The 17,583-nt window shown below is 44.0% G+C and overlaps 1 protein-coding gene across 2 annotated transcripts in view; it reads left to right on the forward strand.

Moving 5' to 3' along the window:
- The window catches only part of gdpd5 (glycerophosphodiester phosphodiesterase domain containing 5), a 119,635-nt gene that overhangs the window by 68,270 nt on the left and 33,782 nt on the right, over positions 1–17,583 (forward strand). For both annotated transcript variants that reach the window (XM_031895709.1, NM_001127121.1), the window contains 6 exon segments: positions 9,807–9,910; positions 11,831–11,924; positions 14,011–14,070; positions 14,734–14,832; positions 15,288–15,381; positions 17,069–17,214. In XM_031895709.1, the coding sequence (XP_031751569.1) occupies positions 9,807–9,910; positions 11,831–11,924; positions 14,011–14,070; positions 14,734–14,832; positions 15,288–15,381; positions 17,069–17,214 (597 nt within the window).

Consider the following 17,583-nt stretch of genomic DNA (forward strand, 5'->3'; position numbering starts at 1 on the left):
GATGGGTTCTAGTGAAAAGAAGCCACGGAACAGTTATTCTGAATTATATTGATGGGTTCTAGTGAAAGGTAAAGGAACAGAAATCTGCAAGGGACAATAGAAACTCGGGCCCAACATACAAATGGACTAGGGGGGCTGCGATGTTCTTCTGTTCCGGCAACTTCAACCTTCAATTTGTTTCTCAGCCCCCGGGGGGTGATCCGAAGCGATTCTGCTGGTTCAAGAGTCCAATTACCTTTATAACCTCAATAACATTAGCACTTAACGACTTTTTCAGTAATTAGTTTTGCCTCCAAATTAGAAAATGACCATGTAGTTTTGTTTACCCTTGAGGTAAAAAAAAACAAAAAAGTTTACATTCCTTTATGGCACCGTTGACAAACTATTTGGTTATAGTAAAATGCTTTTCTGCCTTTCTATTGGCTGAAGGGTAAGTAAACGGTGCCATTTTCTCCAATCCAGTAGGAACCAGAGACCCTCCGCCCCGCATTATCCCCCTGTTTTCCCCCTGTTGATTGGTCTGTAGGAGCCCTGACAGCTGTATGATTTATATCTGTGCTGGAATGTCCCATTAGGGAGCTGGGGGCTCCGTTAATAAGTGCGGTATTAACCCTAAGTGCGGTATTAACCCGTTTGCCGGTGCTGATTTGCAATTAGTCACTTCATTTAACAGAAAGTTTGTGTCGGGGTTAAAGAATCCATGTTACTGGGTTGTATGTTGGGTTTCTAATAAATTCCCATGAAGGAACAAATCATTTCCAAAACCCCTCCCTTTCTGCCATTTTGTTTGCTGCTCCTCCCTAATTATATTCCTAGTTGCCCCCGTCTCTTCCCAGCATCCCCGTCTGTCCAGAACCTCCACCCAATCAGTTTTCTCCCACATTAACCCTTTCCTGCCCGTTATCTCTGAATTTTTGATCTCCATCAAGTCCCTCAGTATCTCACTGACCTTGCCATTGACTTCTTCTCCCCTACTTTACTTACCTTCATGTAAGGGGGGCTCATTATCTGACTGAAGGAGGGTCAAAGAACACCCAAAACATTGGGTGGGTCACCCCCTTTGGTGCTCCCTGAACTTGCTTCCTTTTCATTGGTTCTTACTGACTCCGCCCCTAGGACAATTCATTAGGCTGCTCTGTCTGGGTGTGTCTTGTATTCACCTTTTACATTCTAATTTTTTGCTATGACTTTAAACCTTCCCCGGTTTTGTTGCTGATTATTTCCCAGTTCCCTAGTTGGTTAGAGATCTCCCGTGGGTTTGCCCCTTGCAGCAGTCTCCTAGGTTGTGGGGTTGTAGAGACGTCTAAGTGTGACTCCAGCCGACATTGGTCGCTTGCTACACACCAGTCCGGCCTCACTGCTCTATGGTTGGTCCTTCAGCCTCTGCCCGGTCAACTGTATCAGTCAGCTCTTTGGCCAATGATCACTTGGGCCGATGTCAGTCATTTTGTTTCATGATGGCTAAAATGGCCGTAGGGTACTCACCTTTGGTTTCTCATTTGTTTGGGGTGCCCCATGATACCCACTCAAGGAACCTCCAACAGTCTTTTCTCTGTATATGTCTGTTGTTCCCCCAAACCTTTAGACCAGGGGTCCCCAACCTTTCTTACTCATGAGCCACAGTAACATGTAAAAAGACTTGGGGAACAACACAAGCACCATAAAAGTTCATGGAGGAGCCAAATAAGGGCTGTGATTGGCTATTAGGGGCCTCTATGCACCCTATCAGCTTACAGGGGCTTTATTTGGTAGGAAATCTTGTTTTTATTCAACCAAAACTTGCCCCCAAGTCAGGAATTCAAAAATAACTCCCTGGTTTGGGGGCACTGAGAGCAACATCCAAGGGGTTGGGGAGCAACATGTTACCCCTGAGCCACTGGTTGGGGATCACTGCTTTAGATCCTAAGCGCTTCTATCCAGGTCTCTGTGATCCTTCTGGTTCCCTCTGCAACCCTTGCTGGCCATGCATTATATCTGGATATATCTATATTCCTATTATAAACTAAGTAACTTGCTGCTTCCATACAGATAATGACCATGAATGTTGACAGAGGTGAATGATGGAGGATGATGATGATAAAACATAAAACCCTAATCTGATATCTGATATGGGTCCTAAATAGAGCCAAGGTAGAGTCCTTGGTCGGGTCGGGTACAGGTGGGTACAAGCTGAATACCCACAAAGCAGTTGGGTTTTGGGTGCAAAGTCCCTGATTCCCCATGGGAGGTACCCTGCTCGGCTACCCAGCTCAAGTGTATTCTTGCCCTCATACCCCCGATGGTAATGTTATTTTTTACTCTTTGTTGGAAGGTAAGTTAACCCATTGTGGGTCATGTTGCGGGTCTGGGAGAGGGGGCATAGCAGTGGGTACGGGTTTGCCTAACTGGACCCTTGTAGGTCTTTAAACCAACTGTCTACAGTTATTGGAAGATGCAGCTAGGGTATACAAGCCCATTAATGTTAATAATATACCCCAGCCACACCCTGGATATGGATAACCTTTATATTTAGTAGGGTATTGATATTTTTTCCCCCTAAATGTCACATTTTGTCTATGATTACATGTCACTAATGTAATGTTACCTGGGAACCAGACTAAGTGCTGCTTTTTGCTGGAACCAATTACTGCGCCCGTTTCTGCTTCTGTCGGTGCCGTTTGGGATCAGTTTATTTATCATCCGACCCCGCCAAGTGCCGGGAATCTATCAGGGAATGTAATGCACGGAGCTATCTGAGCTGGAGTAAAAAATGATACAAATATGTGAATTTCTTGAGAAAGTGATTGTTTTTTTCCCTTCGGTGCTCATGTCATTGAGATGTGATAGATACGGCTGCCACGGCCGTGCCATTTATCATAAGGTGATGGGCCCCGGGCAGCTTTAGGCACCATGATTTCCCCGTGCCGGCCGGGCTTGGCTGCTCAGTGACAGCTTTTCCCTCGTCTCGTCTTGGTGAATGTCAGTGGGAAATGTTACTGTGCAAACCGTCTAGTGCTCTCATTCCGCTATTTATCCGTATCACAAGCTTGGCCAAGAGCTTTGTTTTGGTACAATTTCTGTATCTTCAGTGTTGGCTTCGGCAAGAAACTACTTTCTAATACATCCCTTCAATAATCATTTTATCCTTTGTCTACCTCTGCCCCCTCATGTTGGGCCTCCCATAACCATTGCTTCCCAGCCCGGTTGGTCTCATTGACTGTGGTGACATGCTGAATGCCTGTACATGCAATTTTGGGGGAATTAGCAATGGCAGGCAGGCAGAGGATCTGGAGCATAGAGACAGGGACACCTCGTCTTCAGGCAAAACTCAGGTTTATTCAGGGCCAATTCATCCCAACAGAAACATAAGTTCATAAACAGTTCAGGGTTTTGATATGTCCCTCCTTCAGGGTTCTCACCTTCCAGGGTTGGTTCCACACTCTGGAACACTCAGGCGTCACATTAAGCCTTGCTGAGCCCTCTCAGCACTCATCCATCTGGTCAGAACTCCCTCTGCTCCCTGCTGTGGCAGGAGGCACCCCCAGCCCCTCTGGGAGTTCCTAACACAGGCAGCCCTCCTGCTCTGTGCCCTGCTCTGAGAGTCACCTTCACTCACTCAAGGTTCAATTCCAACTCCCCCCTGTGTAATCACACAGCCCTCCTTATTGGCTGCTCACCTGCAGCCCAATCAGGCAGCTCCCTACAGCTGGCCAAATCAAAACCTTTACTCCAACACAGCATTACCTGCTGTAAAACCAGGCTACCTGTATCCCACCTTAAACACTGGTGGAAATACACCAAATAATGACCTTTTCCATTGCATCTCTCACACTGTATATTGTTGGCCGCCTTTCCCTTTGTCCTTCTCATTGGGTCTGTCATTGTTGCCCTTGAGTAATGGTGGCCATACACGTAACGATCTGCACACCTGGGGATGTCGCCAAGCGAGCGGATCTACTCCTGATATTCCTACCTACAGGTGGGCGATATCGGGGGAATCCAGGCTAATTCGGTCACTTGGCCCTGGGGCCAAAGGATCAAATTATAATGACTGTTAAGGGCGAGCCATTGCGGTCCCCAATTGGACTGAATTTTTTAACCTGCCCGATTGATATTTGGCCGATTTCAGGCCAGATGTTGGTCAGACAGGCCCGTCGGTAGTGCCCATACACGGGCCAATAAGCTGCCGAATCAGTCTAAGGGACCCATATCGGCAGCTACAATCGGCCCGTGTATGGGGGCCTTTACATATTTCAATATTCTGTAATCTTGTCTTAGTCTTTTGTTGCACTTTGTTCCCACATCCTCGGCCTCCTCTGAGCCTTTTAGATTTTATCTGGATGTAGGATCCTGTTAGTCCTCGGCTGGTTCTTCACTGTCCCCCATTGCCCTTGATATTTACTCTCTCAGGCTTCCTCTTGCCTTCATTTCTTTGCTTCCTCATCTTCATCGTTTTTGATTCCTCATTATGATCCTACATTAGACAACCCTCAACAACGAATTGTTTTTTTCTTTTTACCCTTTCTTTAGGCCTCCCCGGTGGTGTATCTGTTGTCCTCTCCTCTGTTGTAAGATGTTTCTTATCCTTTTTTATCCATTCATTTCTTTAGTTCTCTCCTTTAGATCCTTAAGTCGGCCATACACGCATGGATAATATAGTATGAAATTTCTTTCATACGATATTTGGTGCGTGTATGGCGGCTGATATAACAAAAGGCTGCGGATATCGGTCATCTCGCCAGGTTAAAACATTTTGCTTGGGCGCCATTGAAGACACCCAAGCGAAATGTACGTTCAGGGCTAAATCGGCTTAAGGAGGTAGAATTTCTATTGTTTCTACCTCCTTATCAGACGATTCAGCCCTGAACGTTAGTGGAGGGTGGGACCGATCTTTAGGATATCTTTTCCAGCCCCCTCTGCTGACTCCCCCCATGTCTTTATAACATTACTCTATATTCATTGCTATAATGATCATTTTATTCTGTTCCCCATTCCTTATATCTAGGGTAGCCACATTTTTTTTTTACTATTATACCGACCTTTGGTTTTGGGGTGCGGGCAGGGGGGTGGGCGGAGTTAGTAGGGAAATGGGAGGAGTATAGGTGGGCCTTATAAGGGGTAAGCCATCAGTGGAGAGGGTCAGAGAAGGGGGGGATTTGGATCCGTAGGGTAATACTAATTTACTGGCAGTTATATTGGTGGTAATTTTGTAATTCCGGCCCTAGTTGGTGATTTACCAGTTGGCTCGGTCAAACACTGGCCGGGGGGTAACTACTTACAGTAGGTCCTCAGCTATGTTCCACCATGTCCTTGGTTACCCTTGTCGGCTATCACTGTCAGTCATAATGTTCCGCTACAGTTTGGTTTGAGCCAGCTAGTTGCTATAGTGTCATTACCTTTATGAATCCCTTGGATATATCCCATTCTGTGCCCTCCCAAGGGGCAGATCCCGGTGTAACAGGGGCTGCTGGGAAGCGATTGGGCTCTAACAGGACTGGTGTACACGCCATCACATGTATTACTTACTGCTATGAAATATGTGTAACTTCATTAATTTGATTTGTGGTCAATTTGAAGTATTATTTTTTAAAAAAAGACTGACTTTTCTGAATTCCCCCTGCGATTGTTCTGTGTCTTTAAGACTCAGTGAGACGATTCCCTCATTGTCTTTGCTCCGAGCGAATTCATTCCGGCGCTGATGCTATTTTTATACCGGATGAAATTGCCCAGATTGTCCCGCCGTGCGAAATGCGTCCGTCTGAGGGTTTAATGGGGAAAACATTTTCTTAGGAAAAGCCTTTTAAACCAAACGAAGTGGCCAGATACTCGCAGGATCGTTTCGCTCTATTAAAAAGCCATTTAGGAGGCGTCGTGCCTGCGAGCGGAACGTCTGATTGGGGGAAAGGCAACCTGAGCCGATCTGCTGACCGCGGGCTCCGTAGGGGCTGCTCCTGTGGTCTCCCTTGTTATCCTACGTCATTGGGTTTCTATTTCCAGTCTGATGCGAGTGGATTTGCAAATAGGGTTTTGTCCTTTTTTAGTTTTAATGGGGAACTCTATTAAAGTGATACTGGCCTGGGAAACATGTTTGTTACAAACCCATCAGTTAATAGAGCTTCTCCAGCAGAATCCTGCATTGTAATCTGTTTTTCCCATGGGGCTAGCCATATTCTTCATTTCCCAGGGTGCCACAGCCATGTGACCTGTGCTCTGATAAACTTCAGTCTCACTTTACTGCTGCGCTGCAAGTTGGTGTGATATCCCCCCCTCCCCCCCAGCAGCCGATCAGCAGAACAATGGGAAGGGAGCAAGATAGCAGCTCCCAGTAGGTATCAGAATAGCACTCAATAGTAAGAAATCCAAGTCCGGCTTGGGACTCATCCAGGTACATGGGAGTAGGAGAAACAATAGGTTAGCTGAAAGCAGTTCTAATGTGTAGCGCTGGCTGAAAGCTCAGACTCAGGCACAAGGCACTGAGATGGCGCCTACACACCAATATTACAGCTACAAATACATTTGTTGGTTCAAGAATAAAAATTTAAATGGCAGAAGGAATTATTTGCTATAAATAAAAATCAATAAAATTCATAGCAATATCTCTTTAAATGATTTTATAGGTATCTGTAAGTGTATTGCAAAACCAGGGTCAACAAGACACACTGGAGGTCATTTATCAACTGTCTGTGGGTAGTAACCCACGGCAACCAATGAAAGCATTGGTTGTTTTACCTGCATCTGGCTAAAGCTAAATCTGATTGGTTACTGAGCCACGGGCAAATTTTCCCAGTGTTTATAAATGTCTCACATTGAGTTCCATATAACTGTAATTGCTTAGTTTTCTTTTCATGCCTGGCCAATCAGAAATGTAGTTTTATTTGATTGGTTTCTATGTGTTACTGTATTGGGCAGCCTTGAAAGTTAATAGGTGAGTCCCATAGAGACTCCTTTGTACAATTGTACCTAATCAGGGGCTGTTATGGGGAATTATTAACATTGTGCTCATCATTTACCAATATTCTGTTTAGCATTAACTGCATTTATGTATCTTTGTATGATGGAGAAATATAAACAAGGTACAGGTATGGGATCTGGAAACCCGTTATCCAGAAAGTTCTGAATTACGGGAAGGCCATCTCCCATTGACTCCATTATAAGCAAATAATAATTGTATAATAATAATAAATTCCCCTTTCCTTTAATAATAAAACAGTACCTGTACTTGATCCCAACTAAGATATAATTACCCCTTATTGGGGCAGAACAGCCCTATTGGGTTTATTTAATGGTTAAATGATTCCCTTTTCTCTGTAATAATAAAACAGTACCTGTACTTGATCCCAACTAAGATATAATTACCCCTTATTGGGGGCAGAACAGCCCTATTGGGTTTATTTAATGGTTAAATGATTCCCTTTTCTCTGTAATAATAAAACAGTACCTGTACTTGATCCCAACTAAGATATAATTACCCCTTATTGGGGGCAGAACAGCCCTATTGGGTTTATTTAATGGTTAAATGATTCCCTTTTCTCTGTAATAATAATATAGTACCTGTACTTGATCCCAACTAAGATATAATTACCCCTTATTGGGGCAGAACAGCCCTATTGGGTTTATTTAATGGTTAAATGATTCCCTTTTCTCTGTAATAATAAAACAGTCCCTGTACTTCATCCCAACTAAGATATAATTACCCCTTATTGGGGGCAGAACAGCCCTATTGGGTTTATTTCATGGTTAAATGATTCCCTTTTCTCTGTAATAATAAAACAGTACCTGTACTTGATCCCAACTAAGATATAATTACCCCTTATTGGGGCAGAACAGCCCTATTGGGTTTATTTAATGGTTAAATGATTCCCTTTTCTCTGTAATAATTAAACAGTACCTGTACTTGATCCCAACTAAGATATAATTACCCCTTATTGGGGCAGAACAGTCCTATTGGGTTTATTTAATGGTTAAATGATTCCCTTTTCTCTGTAATAATAAAACAGTACCTGTACTTGATCCCAACTAAGATATAATTACCCCTTATTGGGGCAGAACAGCCCTATTGGGTTTATTTCATGGTTAAATGATTCCCTTTTCTCTGTAATAATAAAACAGTACCTGTACTTGATCCCAACTAAGATATAATTACCCCTTATTGGGGCAGAACAGTCCTATTGGGTTTATTTAATGGTTAAATGATTCCCTTTTCTCTGTAATAATAAAACAGTACCTGTACTTGATCCCAACTAAGATATAATTACCCCTTATTGGGGGCAGAACAGCCCTATTGGGTTTATTTAATGGTTAAATGATTCCCTTTTCTCTGTAATAATAAAACAGTACCTGTACTTGATCCCAACTAAGATATAATTACCCCTTATTGGGGCAGAACAGCCCTATTGGGTTTATTTCATGGTTTCCCTATCCCTTTCTAGTTGACTAGTCAGGTTAGTGAGGGGGCAGGTAGAGCAGGGTTATTCTATCTCTGTATAACAGGCAGTTGTGCGTCAGTGCCCAGCCTACGCCATCTCCCAACACCTCCCAATAATGACGCTCTGCCCTTGTTTCTCGTTAGATCCCGTATCTTAATGAGAGTGCCCAGAGATTGCAATCAGTTGATTACAGAAAGGACGCAATGTATTGGCTGTGGGACTGGGCGACCTCATTAAATGCGCATCAGTCAGCAGAGGACGGGACGGAATTAGACTCTGGACATTAGTTATGTGCTGGTTCCTGGCCGGTACTTACCTACAAAACACGGAATGTGACCTCTGAAATTCATTCTGTACATACACACAAATGGGACTTTTATTGTCCGTGTTTCTTAGACTTAATTCTATTGGCTATTGTCCGTGTTGTTGTGTCTCCACCTTGAGCCTTGTTAAAGCCAGGTACAGAAATGTAGCCATTAAAGGACAAGGTATCCCATCCAATCATGAATTCAGTATACAAGTAGTCTCCCCATGCAGGGTTTTTAAAGAAATACTGCTTCTATTAGTCGCTTCCCCTCTGTTGACTAAAGGGATTCTGCCATGATATTTATGGGGCACTTTTTATCTCTAAATGACACTGTTACACAGCAAATAATTCCCTCTGCCATTTAACCCTTTATTCTTGAACCAACAAATGTATTTGTAGCTGTAATATTGGTGTGTAGGCGCCATCTCAGTGCCTTGTGCCTGAGTCTGAGCTTTCAGCCAACGCTACACATTAGAACTGCTTTCAGCTAACCTATTGTTTCTCCTACTCCCATGTAACTGGAGGAGTCCCAAGCCGGACTTGGATTTCTTACTATTGAGTGCTATTCTGATACCTACTGGGAGCTGCTATCTTGCTCCCTTCCCATTGTTCTGCTGATCGGCTGCTGGGGGGGAGGGGGGGATATCACTCCAACTTGCAGCGCAGCAGTAAAGTGTGCCTGAGTCTGAGCTTTCAGCCAGCGCTACACATTAGAACTGCTTTCAGCTAACCTATTGTTTCTCCTACTCCCATGTAACTGGAGGAGTCCCAAGCTGGACTTGGATTTCTAACCCTAAACTTTCCTGTAGGCCTACAGCAGGGGATGGGGGGTGAGTAGAACAGACTCCGGGGGTTTTTCCTCCCCTTATCTGGGAATACACATTATTTGGACTGGAAACCCTCAGAGATCACTGATTATTGAGGGATTTGCCACACACCGAGCTGCTTTATCACAGAATGTAGTCTCACTAATGTGTTTCTGTTACGGGAAAGGAATTTTCTGTGCTTTTTCATTGATATAAATCAGCCCCATGAAATTACTTTTTTAAATATTTATGCCAGTCCTGACTAAGAATCTCTCTTTGTTTTAACAGTGGGAGCTCCTATGGTTTGTGATCCTCACGTTTACCTTCTTCCTCACACTCACCTGGTTTTATTTCTGGTGGGAGATCCACAACGACTACAATGAGTTTAACTGGTAAGTGAGATGTCCCTTTCCCTATGAATTGTCAGTGGCCTAACTAGGAAAATCACTATCAAGGCTGGCACCAGTACAGTAACTGTTCTGCCCCAATAAGGGGTAATTATATCTTAGTTGGGATCAAGTACAGGTACTGTTTTATTATTACAGAGAAAAGGGAATCATTTAACCATGAAATAAACCCAATAGGGCTGTTCTGCCCCAATAAGGGGTAATTATATCTTAGTTGGGATCAAGTACAGGTACTGTTTTATTATTACAGAGAAAAGGGAATCATTTAACCATTAAATAAACCCAATAGGACTGTTCTGCCCCCAATAAGGGGTAATTATATCTTAGTTGGGATCAAGTACAGGTACTGTTTTATTATTACAGAGAAAAGGGAATAATTTAACCATGAAATAAACCCAATAGGGCTGTTCTGCCCCAATAAGGGGTAATTATATCTTAGTTGGGATCAAGTACAGGTACTGTTTTATTATTACAGAGAAAAGGGAATCATTTAACCATGAAATAAACCCAATAGGACTGTTCTGCCCCCAATAAGGGGTAATTATATCTTAGTTGGGATCAAGTACAGGTACTGTTTTATTATTACAGAGAAAAGGGAATCATTTAACCATTAAATAAACCCAATAGGGCTGTTCTGCCCCAATAAGGGGTAATTATATCTTAGTTGGGATCAAGTACAGGTACTGTTTTATTATTACAGAGAAAAGGGAAATCATTTTTAAAAATTAGAATTATTTGATTCAAATGGGAGATGGCCTTTCCATTTGGAGCTTTCTGAATAATGGGTTTGCGGATAACAGGTCCTGTATCTGTTCAATAAACACAATTTAATACGTTTCCATGTGCAGAATAATCAGCTGTGCCACTGTGTGCATATAGGTGCATCTGGGTGCCTGCTATATAGGATATGTTATATAGTTATGCATGTGGAAGCCACACTATTATAAATACCTTTATTTCCCAGTCCCATATTGGCTCGCGTTCCTCTTGCTGAAGTCGGCCGGCTGCCTTGTTTGCGTTCCGATGTTCCTGGGGGAGGAATTGCCCCCGAGGGCAGTTTCTGGGCGCTGGGGGAGAGAGGATGTTACTATTAATACAGGGAATAGCAGCTGTGGCACAGACTCTGCCAAATGTGTAGAAAAGCACCTGATAGAGAATAACAACAATGCCGGGATGTGTCGGGGGTGCTAATTTATGGAACTGGGTAATAATGTCCTCTCTGATCCGCTTGTGTATCTTATTTATAGTAATCAGCCAGAATCTCAGTCTGTCTCTGTCGGGAATGAACCTGACTGGTAATGGAGCAAAACAATGTAGGGCAACGGTACCAGAATATCTTTGGAGTAATTGGGCCCCTGGGATTTACTGCAATAGAACCTGATGGCTGGTACCAGGGTGCAACTTACTGGGTCTCATTCATTAAATAAACATTGACTCACCCCCTTGTGCCCAAACACAGACTTGCTCTGTTATACAGATAGCTAGAATCTCAGCCATAAAGCAGGGCAGGACTGCTGCTTACAATGGAGGGGGGGGATCAGATAGGATCTGTGCCACTGTGACAGAATGCTCTGTTATACAGATAGCTAGAATCTCAGCCATAAAGCAGGGCAGGACTGCTGCTTACAATGGGGGGGGGATCAGATAGGATCTGTGCCACTGTGACAGAATGCTCTGTTATACAGATAGCTAGAATCTCAGCCATAAAGCAGGGCAGGACTGCTGCTTACAATGGGGGGGATCAGATAGGATCTGTGCCACTGTGACAGAATGCTCTGTTATACAGATAGCTAGAATCTCAGCCATAAAGCAGGGCAGGACTGCTGCTTACCTTGGTGTGACTCCTGCGGCTCAGAGTGTGAATAATCTGATTACTGAGACTTGTTATTGTCTGTTTCGCTGTAGGTTTTTATATAACAGAACAGGACATTGGGATGACTGGTCCATTCCAATTCTTATCACTACTGCTGCTGGCTTCACCTATATTACAGCACTTTTGGTAAGTACCAAGTTCTATACATGTGGGGTTGAGCTGCCATATTGTTTGCCTTCACCCGGGGTGCCAGGGAGGGGTTGGGCAATACCAAGTAAGGCATGAAGGGGGGCATATTGGGGAATGATCCATTCATGGCCAATTGAGCGGATCTTTCCGTGTATGCCCATCGTCAGTTGTTTGGGTTGCTCTACGTTAAATGTTTACACACTGATATAATTGTTATTATTCAATAAGATCCATTTAAATTGCAAATTTCAGTTTGTGGTCATTAATTAATGTTCTGTTTCTACAAAGGAAAGGCCAAATACCAAACTAAATCACCTTTTATAAATCCGATTTATCTGCAGTGTATTTCCCTTTATGGTCCGTCCCCATTGGCGCAGTAATGAAACCAACCATCTCATTGGCCGCCATCTTTCCCCTATATGTAATAAAAGGCATTAAGTTTGCTCAGTAACCTATAGCAACCAATCAGCAGGTATCATTCACTAGTCTCAAAAGCAAACATTTTATTGGTTGCTATGGGTTACTGCTCCTGGGCAAACTTAATGCCTTTTTATTTATGGAATAATCCCGGATTTGGTTTGGGATTCGGGCCAAATCCAGGCTTTTTTTTTTTTTAAGGATTTGGTTTTGGCCGAATTCATGGTCCCGGCTGAACTGAATCCGGATCCTAATTAGCATAGAGTGTAAGCTCTTTTGGGCAGGGCTCCCTTCCCCTCCTGTATCGGTTACTGATTGCTGTATATGTTACTCTGTATGCCCAATGTATGAAATGCAGTAATTCCCTGTAGAGTGTAAGCTCTTTTGGGCAGGGCTCCCTTCCCCTCCTGTATCGGTTACTGATTGCTTTATATGTTACTCTGTATGCCCAATGTATGAAATGCAGTAATTCCCTGTAGAGTGTAAGCTCTTTTGGGCAGGACTCCCTTCCCCTCCTGTATCGGTTACTGATTGCTTTATATGTTACTCTGTATGCCCAATGTATGAAATGCAGTAATTCCTTGTAGAGTGTAAGCTCTTTTGGGCAGGGCTCCCTTCCCCTCCTGTATCGGTTACTGATTGCTTTATATGTTACTCTGTATGCCCAATGTATGAAATGCAGTAATTCCTTGTAGAGTGTAAGCTCTTTTGGGCAGGGCTCCCTTCCCCTCCTGTATCAGTTACTGATTGCTTTATATGTTACTCTGTATGCCCAATGTATGAAATGCAGTAATTCCCTTTAGAGTGTAAGCTCTTTTGGGCAGGGCTCCCTTCCCCTCCTGTATCGGTTACTGATTGCTTTATATGTTACTCTGTATGCCCAATGTATGAAATGCAGTAATTCCCTGTAGAGTGTAAGCTCTTTTGGGCAGGGCTCCCTTCCCCTCCTGTATCGGTTACTGATTGCTTTATATGTTACTCTGTATGCCCAATGTATGAAATGCAGTAATTCCCTGTAGAGTGTAAGCTCTTTTGGGCAGGGCTCCCTTCCCCCCCTGTATCGGTTACTGATTGCTTTATATGTTACTCTGTATGCCCAATGTATGAAATGCAGTAATTCCCTGTAGAGTGTAAGCTCTTTTGGGCAGGGCTCCCTTCCCCTCCTGTATCGGTTACTGATTGCTTTATATGTTACTCTGTATGCCCAATGTATGAAATGCAGTAATTCCTTGTAGAGTGTAAGCTCTTTTGGGCAGGGCTCCCTTCCCCTCCTGTATCGGTTACTGATTGCTTTATATGTTACTCTGTATGCCCAATGTATGAAATGCAGTAATTCCCTGTAGAGTGTAAGCTCTTTTGGGCAGGGCTCCCTTCCCCTCCGGTATCGGGATATGTTGGCGCTTTATAAATAAATGTTAATAATAATAATAATAATAATAATAATAATAAATTAGCAGATGGAAAAATTTTTTTGCCACGAACGCATCGATTTTTAACCCCTTCCGATCGTCATTAGCATATGCCAATTAGGAAACGGTTCAGGATTTGGCAGAATCCATCGGGGTGGGTTTGGGGGTTCGGTGCATCCCTACTTTTATTACAAATGGGGTATTTAAATACATGACGGGTTCAGCCCAGTTTAATAAGTGTTTTTCTCTTGTTCCAGATGTTAGCACTGGGCCACATAGCTGTGGGGCAGCAAATGAACTTACACTGGCTCCATAAGGTAACTGGGGTCTTGGGGGGGTGGGGGGGAGAAGGGAATTGTTGGCAGAACTGACAGTGCGGGGGGATCATTATATCTATTGCGTCTCACTGACCTTCCGACATTGCCCCCTGTTATAATAAGGGTAAATTCCTAGGGCACTTGCAGTGAGTTTGGGGGCATCAGTTATAACCTGGACTGATCCAAACCTCACCCACGTCCATCTGAGCTTCACCCTTGGTTGGTATGATCTGTGTTTTTGTTTTCCCCCGGTGCTTGGGTACAAAGCTGAGCCGTCAGTGGGCACCCTGGGTGTATGCCAGAGCACCCATAGCAAGTGCCCCAAGTCCCCCTCATTGGGTGGGCACTCCCATTGGGGGTGTATGGGCAATGTATTGTGCCAGGCCTGCATTATAGAACATTAGCGGCACGTTTAATTACATGGAGGAGAGAGCTGCAAGGTGATTTGTTGAGTTCAAACTGCATTAAGGATTGGGTCACCCCGTGCCTCTGCTGTAAACGAGTGACCAACTGACGGGAGAAATAACGGGATGGGGATCAAGAGGGCAATAGGCAGAGGGTAAGGGTGGGAGGTGGGCATGGTGCCACTGGATCAGGGGGGAACCAATCAGCTCAGCTCTTCAGTCTGGGATAAACCAATAACACCTTTATGTGGATTCCTAGGGTTTCCTTGGGGTGATCTTGGTTGCTACGGTCATCGCCATGGCCTCCATGGGAGAGATGTGGGAGGAAGAGTGGGACGTTCTCTTTATTTCCTTCCAGGTACGTTATGGTTCCTACTAACGATAACTATAGATGCACTAATTACCTTTATGTTCAGTGCCGCAAAGCTTCCGTTTATCATTCCCAACTCCATAGTCTGGCGTTCTTCTGTCATGCCATGACATCACTATCGGCGGCTGCATTCATTGGTCGCATTTGTTCTGATGGCGCTGTGGTAAAGTGGTGGGGGTGTAAGAGGGGTTAATATTTATGTTTCGGGTTCAGGTCATTGCAATTATTCTGCTTAGTCCCCCAGTAGTGTGGAACATTCTAGTAGGTTGTGGTCCCCCAGTGTCGGGGGCAGGACATCGCACTGGTAAAGGAACCTATATCAGCAGTACAGCTAGGCTGGCTGGTAATAGGTTCTAAGTAATGTCCCATAATGCTTTGCATTGGGCGGGGGTGATGGAAAATACCTTTACTGCACGGTTGGAATGATGTATCTCTTTTTTTAGGCTACGGCTCCCTTTTTGCACATAGGTGCTCTCGGTGCGATCACCCTCCTGTCCTGGATAATTGCTGGTCAGTTTGCAAGATCAGAAAAAGCCAGTAAGTATAACGTGTCCTGTCAGCACAATTCAGCAGGAACAGCCCCCTAAGTTTGCTCATAGCCTGTACAGAGAGATACCATAAAACTATGGCACATAGGGATTCCCCTGTACTAAGCACAATTCAGCAGGAACAGCCCCCTAAGTTTGCTCATAGCCTGTACAGAGAGATACCATAAAACTATGGCACATAGGGATTCCCCTGTACTAAGCACAATTCAGCAGGAACAGCCCCCTAAGTTTGCCCATAGCCTGTACAGAGAGATACCATAAAACTATGGCACATAGGGATTCCCCTGTACTAAGCACAATTCAGCAGGAACAGCCCCCTAAGTTTGCTCATAGCCTGTACAGAGAGATACCATAAAACTATGGCACATAGGGATTCCCCTGTACTAAGCACAATTCAGCAGGAACAGCCCCCTAAGTTTGCTCATAGCCTGTACAGAGAGATACCATAAAACTATGGCACATAGGGATTCCCCTGTACTAAGCACAATTCAGCAGGAACAGCCCCCTAAGTTTGCCCATAGCCTGTACAGAGAGATACCATAAAACTATGGCACATAGGGATTCCCCTGTACTAAGCACAATTCAGCAGGAACAGCCCCCTAAGTTTGCTCATAGCCTGTACAGAGAGATACCATAAAACTATGGCACATAGGGATTCCCCTTTACTAAGCACAATTCAGCAGGAACAGCCCCCTAAGTTTGCTCATAGCCTGTACAGAGAGATACCATAAAACTATGGCACATAGGGATTCCCCTGTACTAAGCACAATTCAGCAGGAACAGCCCCCTAAGTTTGCCCATAGCCTGTACAGAGAGATACCATAAAACTATGGCACATAGGGATTCCCCTGTACTAAGCGCAATTCAGCAGGAACAGCCCCCTAAGTTTGCTCATAGCCTGCACAGAGAGATACCATAAAACTATGGCACATAGGGATTCCCCTGTACTAAGCGCAATTCAGCAGGAACAGCCCCCTAAGTTTGCTCATAGCCTGTACAGAGAGATACCATAAAACTATGGCACATAGGGATTCCCCTGTACTAAGCGCAATTCAGCAGGAACAGCCCCCTAAGTTTGCTCATAGCCTGTACAGAGAGATACCATAAAACTATGGCACATAGGGATTCCCCTGTACTAAGCACAATTCAGCAGGAACAGCCCCCTAAGTTTGCCCATAGCCTGTACAGAGAGATACCATAAAACTATGGCACATAGGGATTCCCCTGTACTAAGCACAATTCAGCAGGAACAGCCACCTAAGTTTGCTCATAGCCTGTACAGAGAGATACCATAAAACTATGGCACATAGGGATTCCCCTGTACTAAGCACAATTCAGCAGGAACAGCCCCCTAAGTTTGCCCATAGCCTGTACAGAGAGATACCATAAAACTATGGCACATAGGGATTCCCCTGTACTAAGCACAATTCAGCAGGAACAGCCCCCTAAGTTTGCTCATAGCCTGTACAGAGAGATACCATAAAACTATGGCACATAGGGATTCCCCTGTACTAAGCACAATTCAGCAGGAACAGCCCCCTAAGTTTGCCCATAGCCTGTACAGAGAGATACCATAAAACTATGGCACATAGGGATTCCCCTGTACTAAGCACAATTCAGCAGGAACACTTATAGAGCAGTGGGGCAGTTTTATCATACAAAGCTTTTCTTTTTAGTCTTTCAGATGTTTATAATCATCGCCTATTTAGCTGTGGTAATTGCACTTTATCTGGTCCCTCTCACTATCTCCTCCCCGTGTCTTATGGACAAGAAAGATCTGGGGGTGAAACCGCAAATCTTTGGCCATCGAGGAGCTCCAATGGTGAGATCTATGTAAATTACCACTTTATCTTCCCCTTTGGGTTGGGGAGAAGGTCACTTTTACCATCTAGAACATTTCTTTCATTATTTCATCTTTCATTCTTTTCATTTAATATTAAATACATTGCTAAATAGCGCTGTCTAGTGCTCTGCTAGTCACATGATCTGGGTTTCTTAAAGGGGCAGTACACCTTTACATTTAGTATGTTACAGAATGCCCTATTCCTAGCAACCTTGCAATTGGTTTTTATTATTTATAGTTTATAGTTTTTGTGTTATTTTCCTTTTTCTTCTGCCACTCTCCAGCTTTAAAATGGAAGTCACTGACCCCGGCAGCCTATTGCTCTGTGAGCCTCCAGTTTTATTGTTA

This window comes from Xenopus tropicalis, chromosome 2, assembly GCF_000004195.4.
Source record: "Xenopus tropicalis strain Nigerian chromosome 2, UCB_Xtro_10.0, whole genome shotgun sequence".
Lineage (NCBI taxonomy): Eukaryota > Metazoa > Chordata > Amphibia > Anura > Pipidae > Xenopus > Xenopus tropicalis.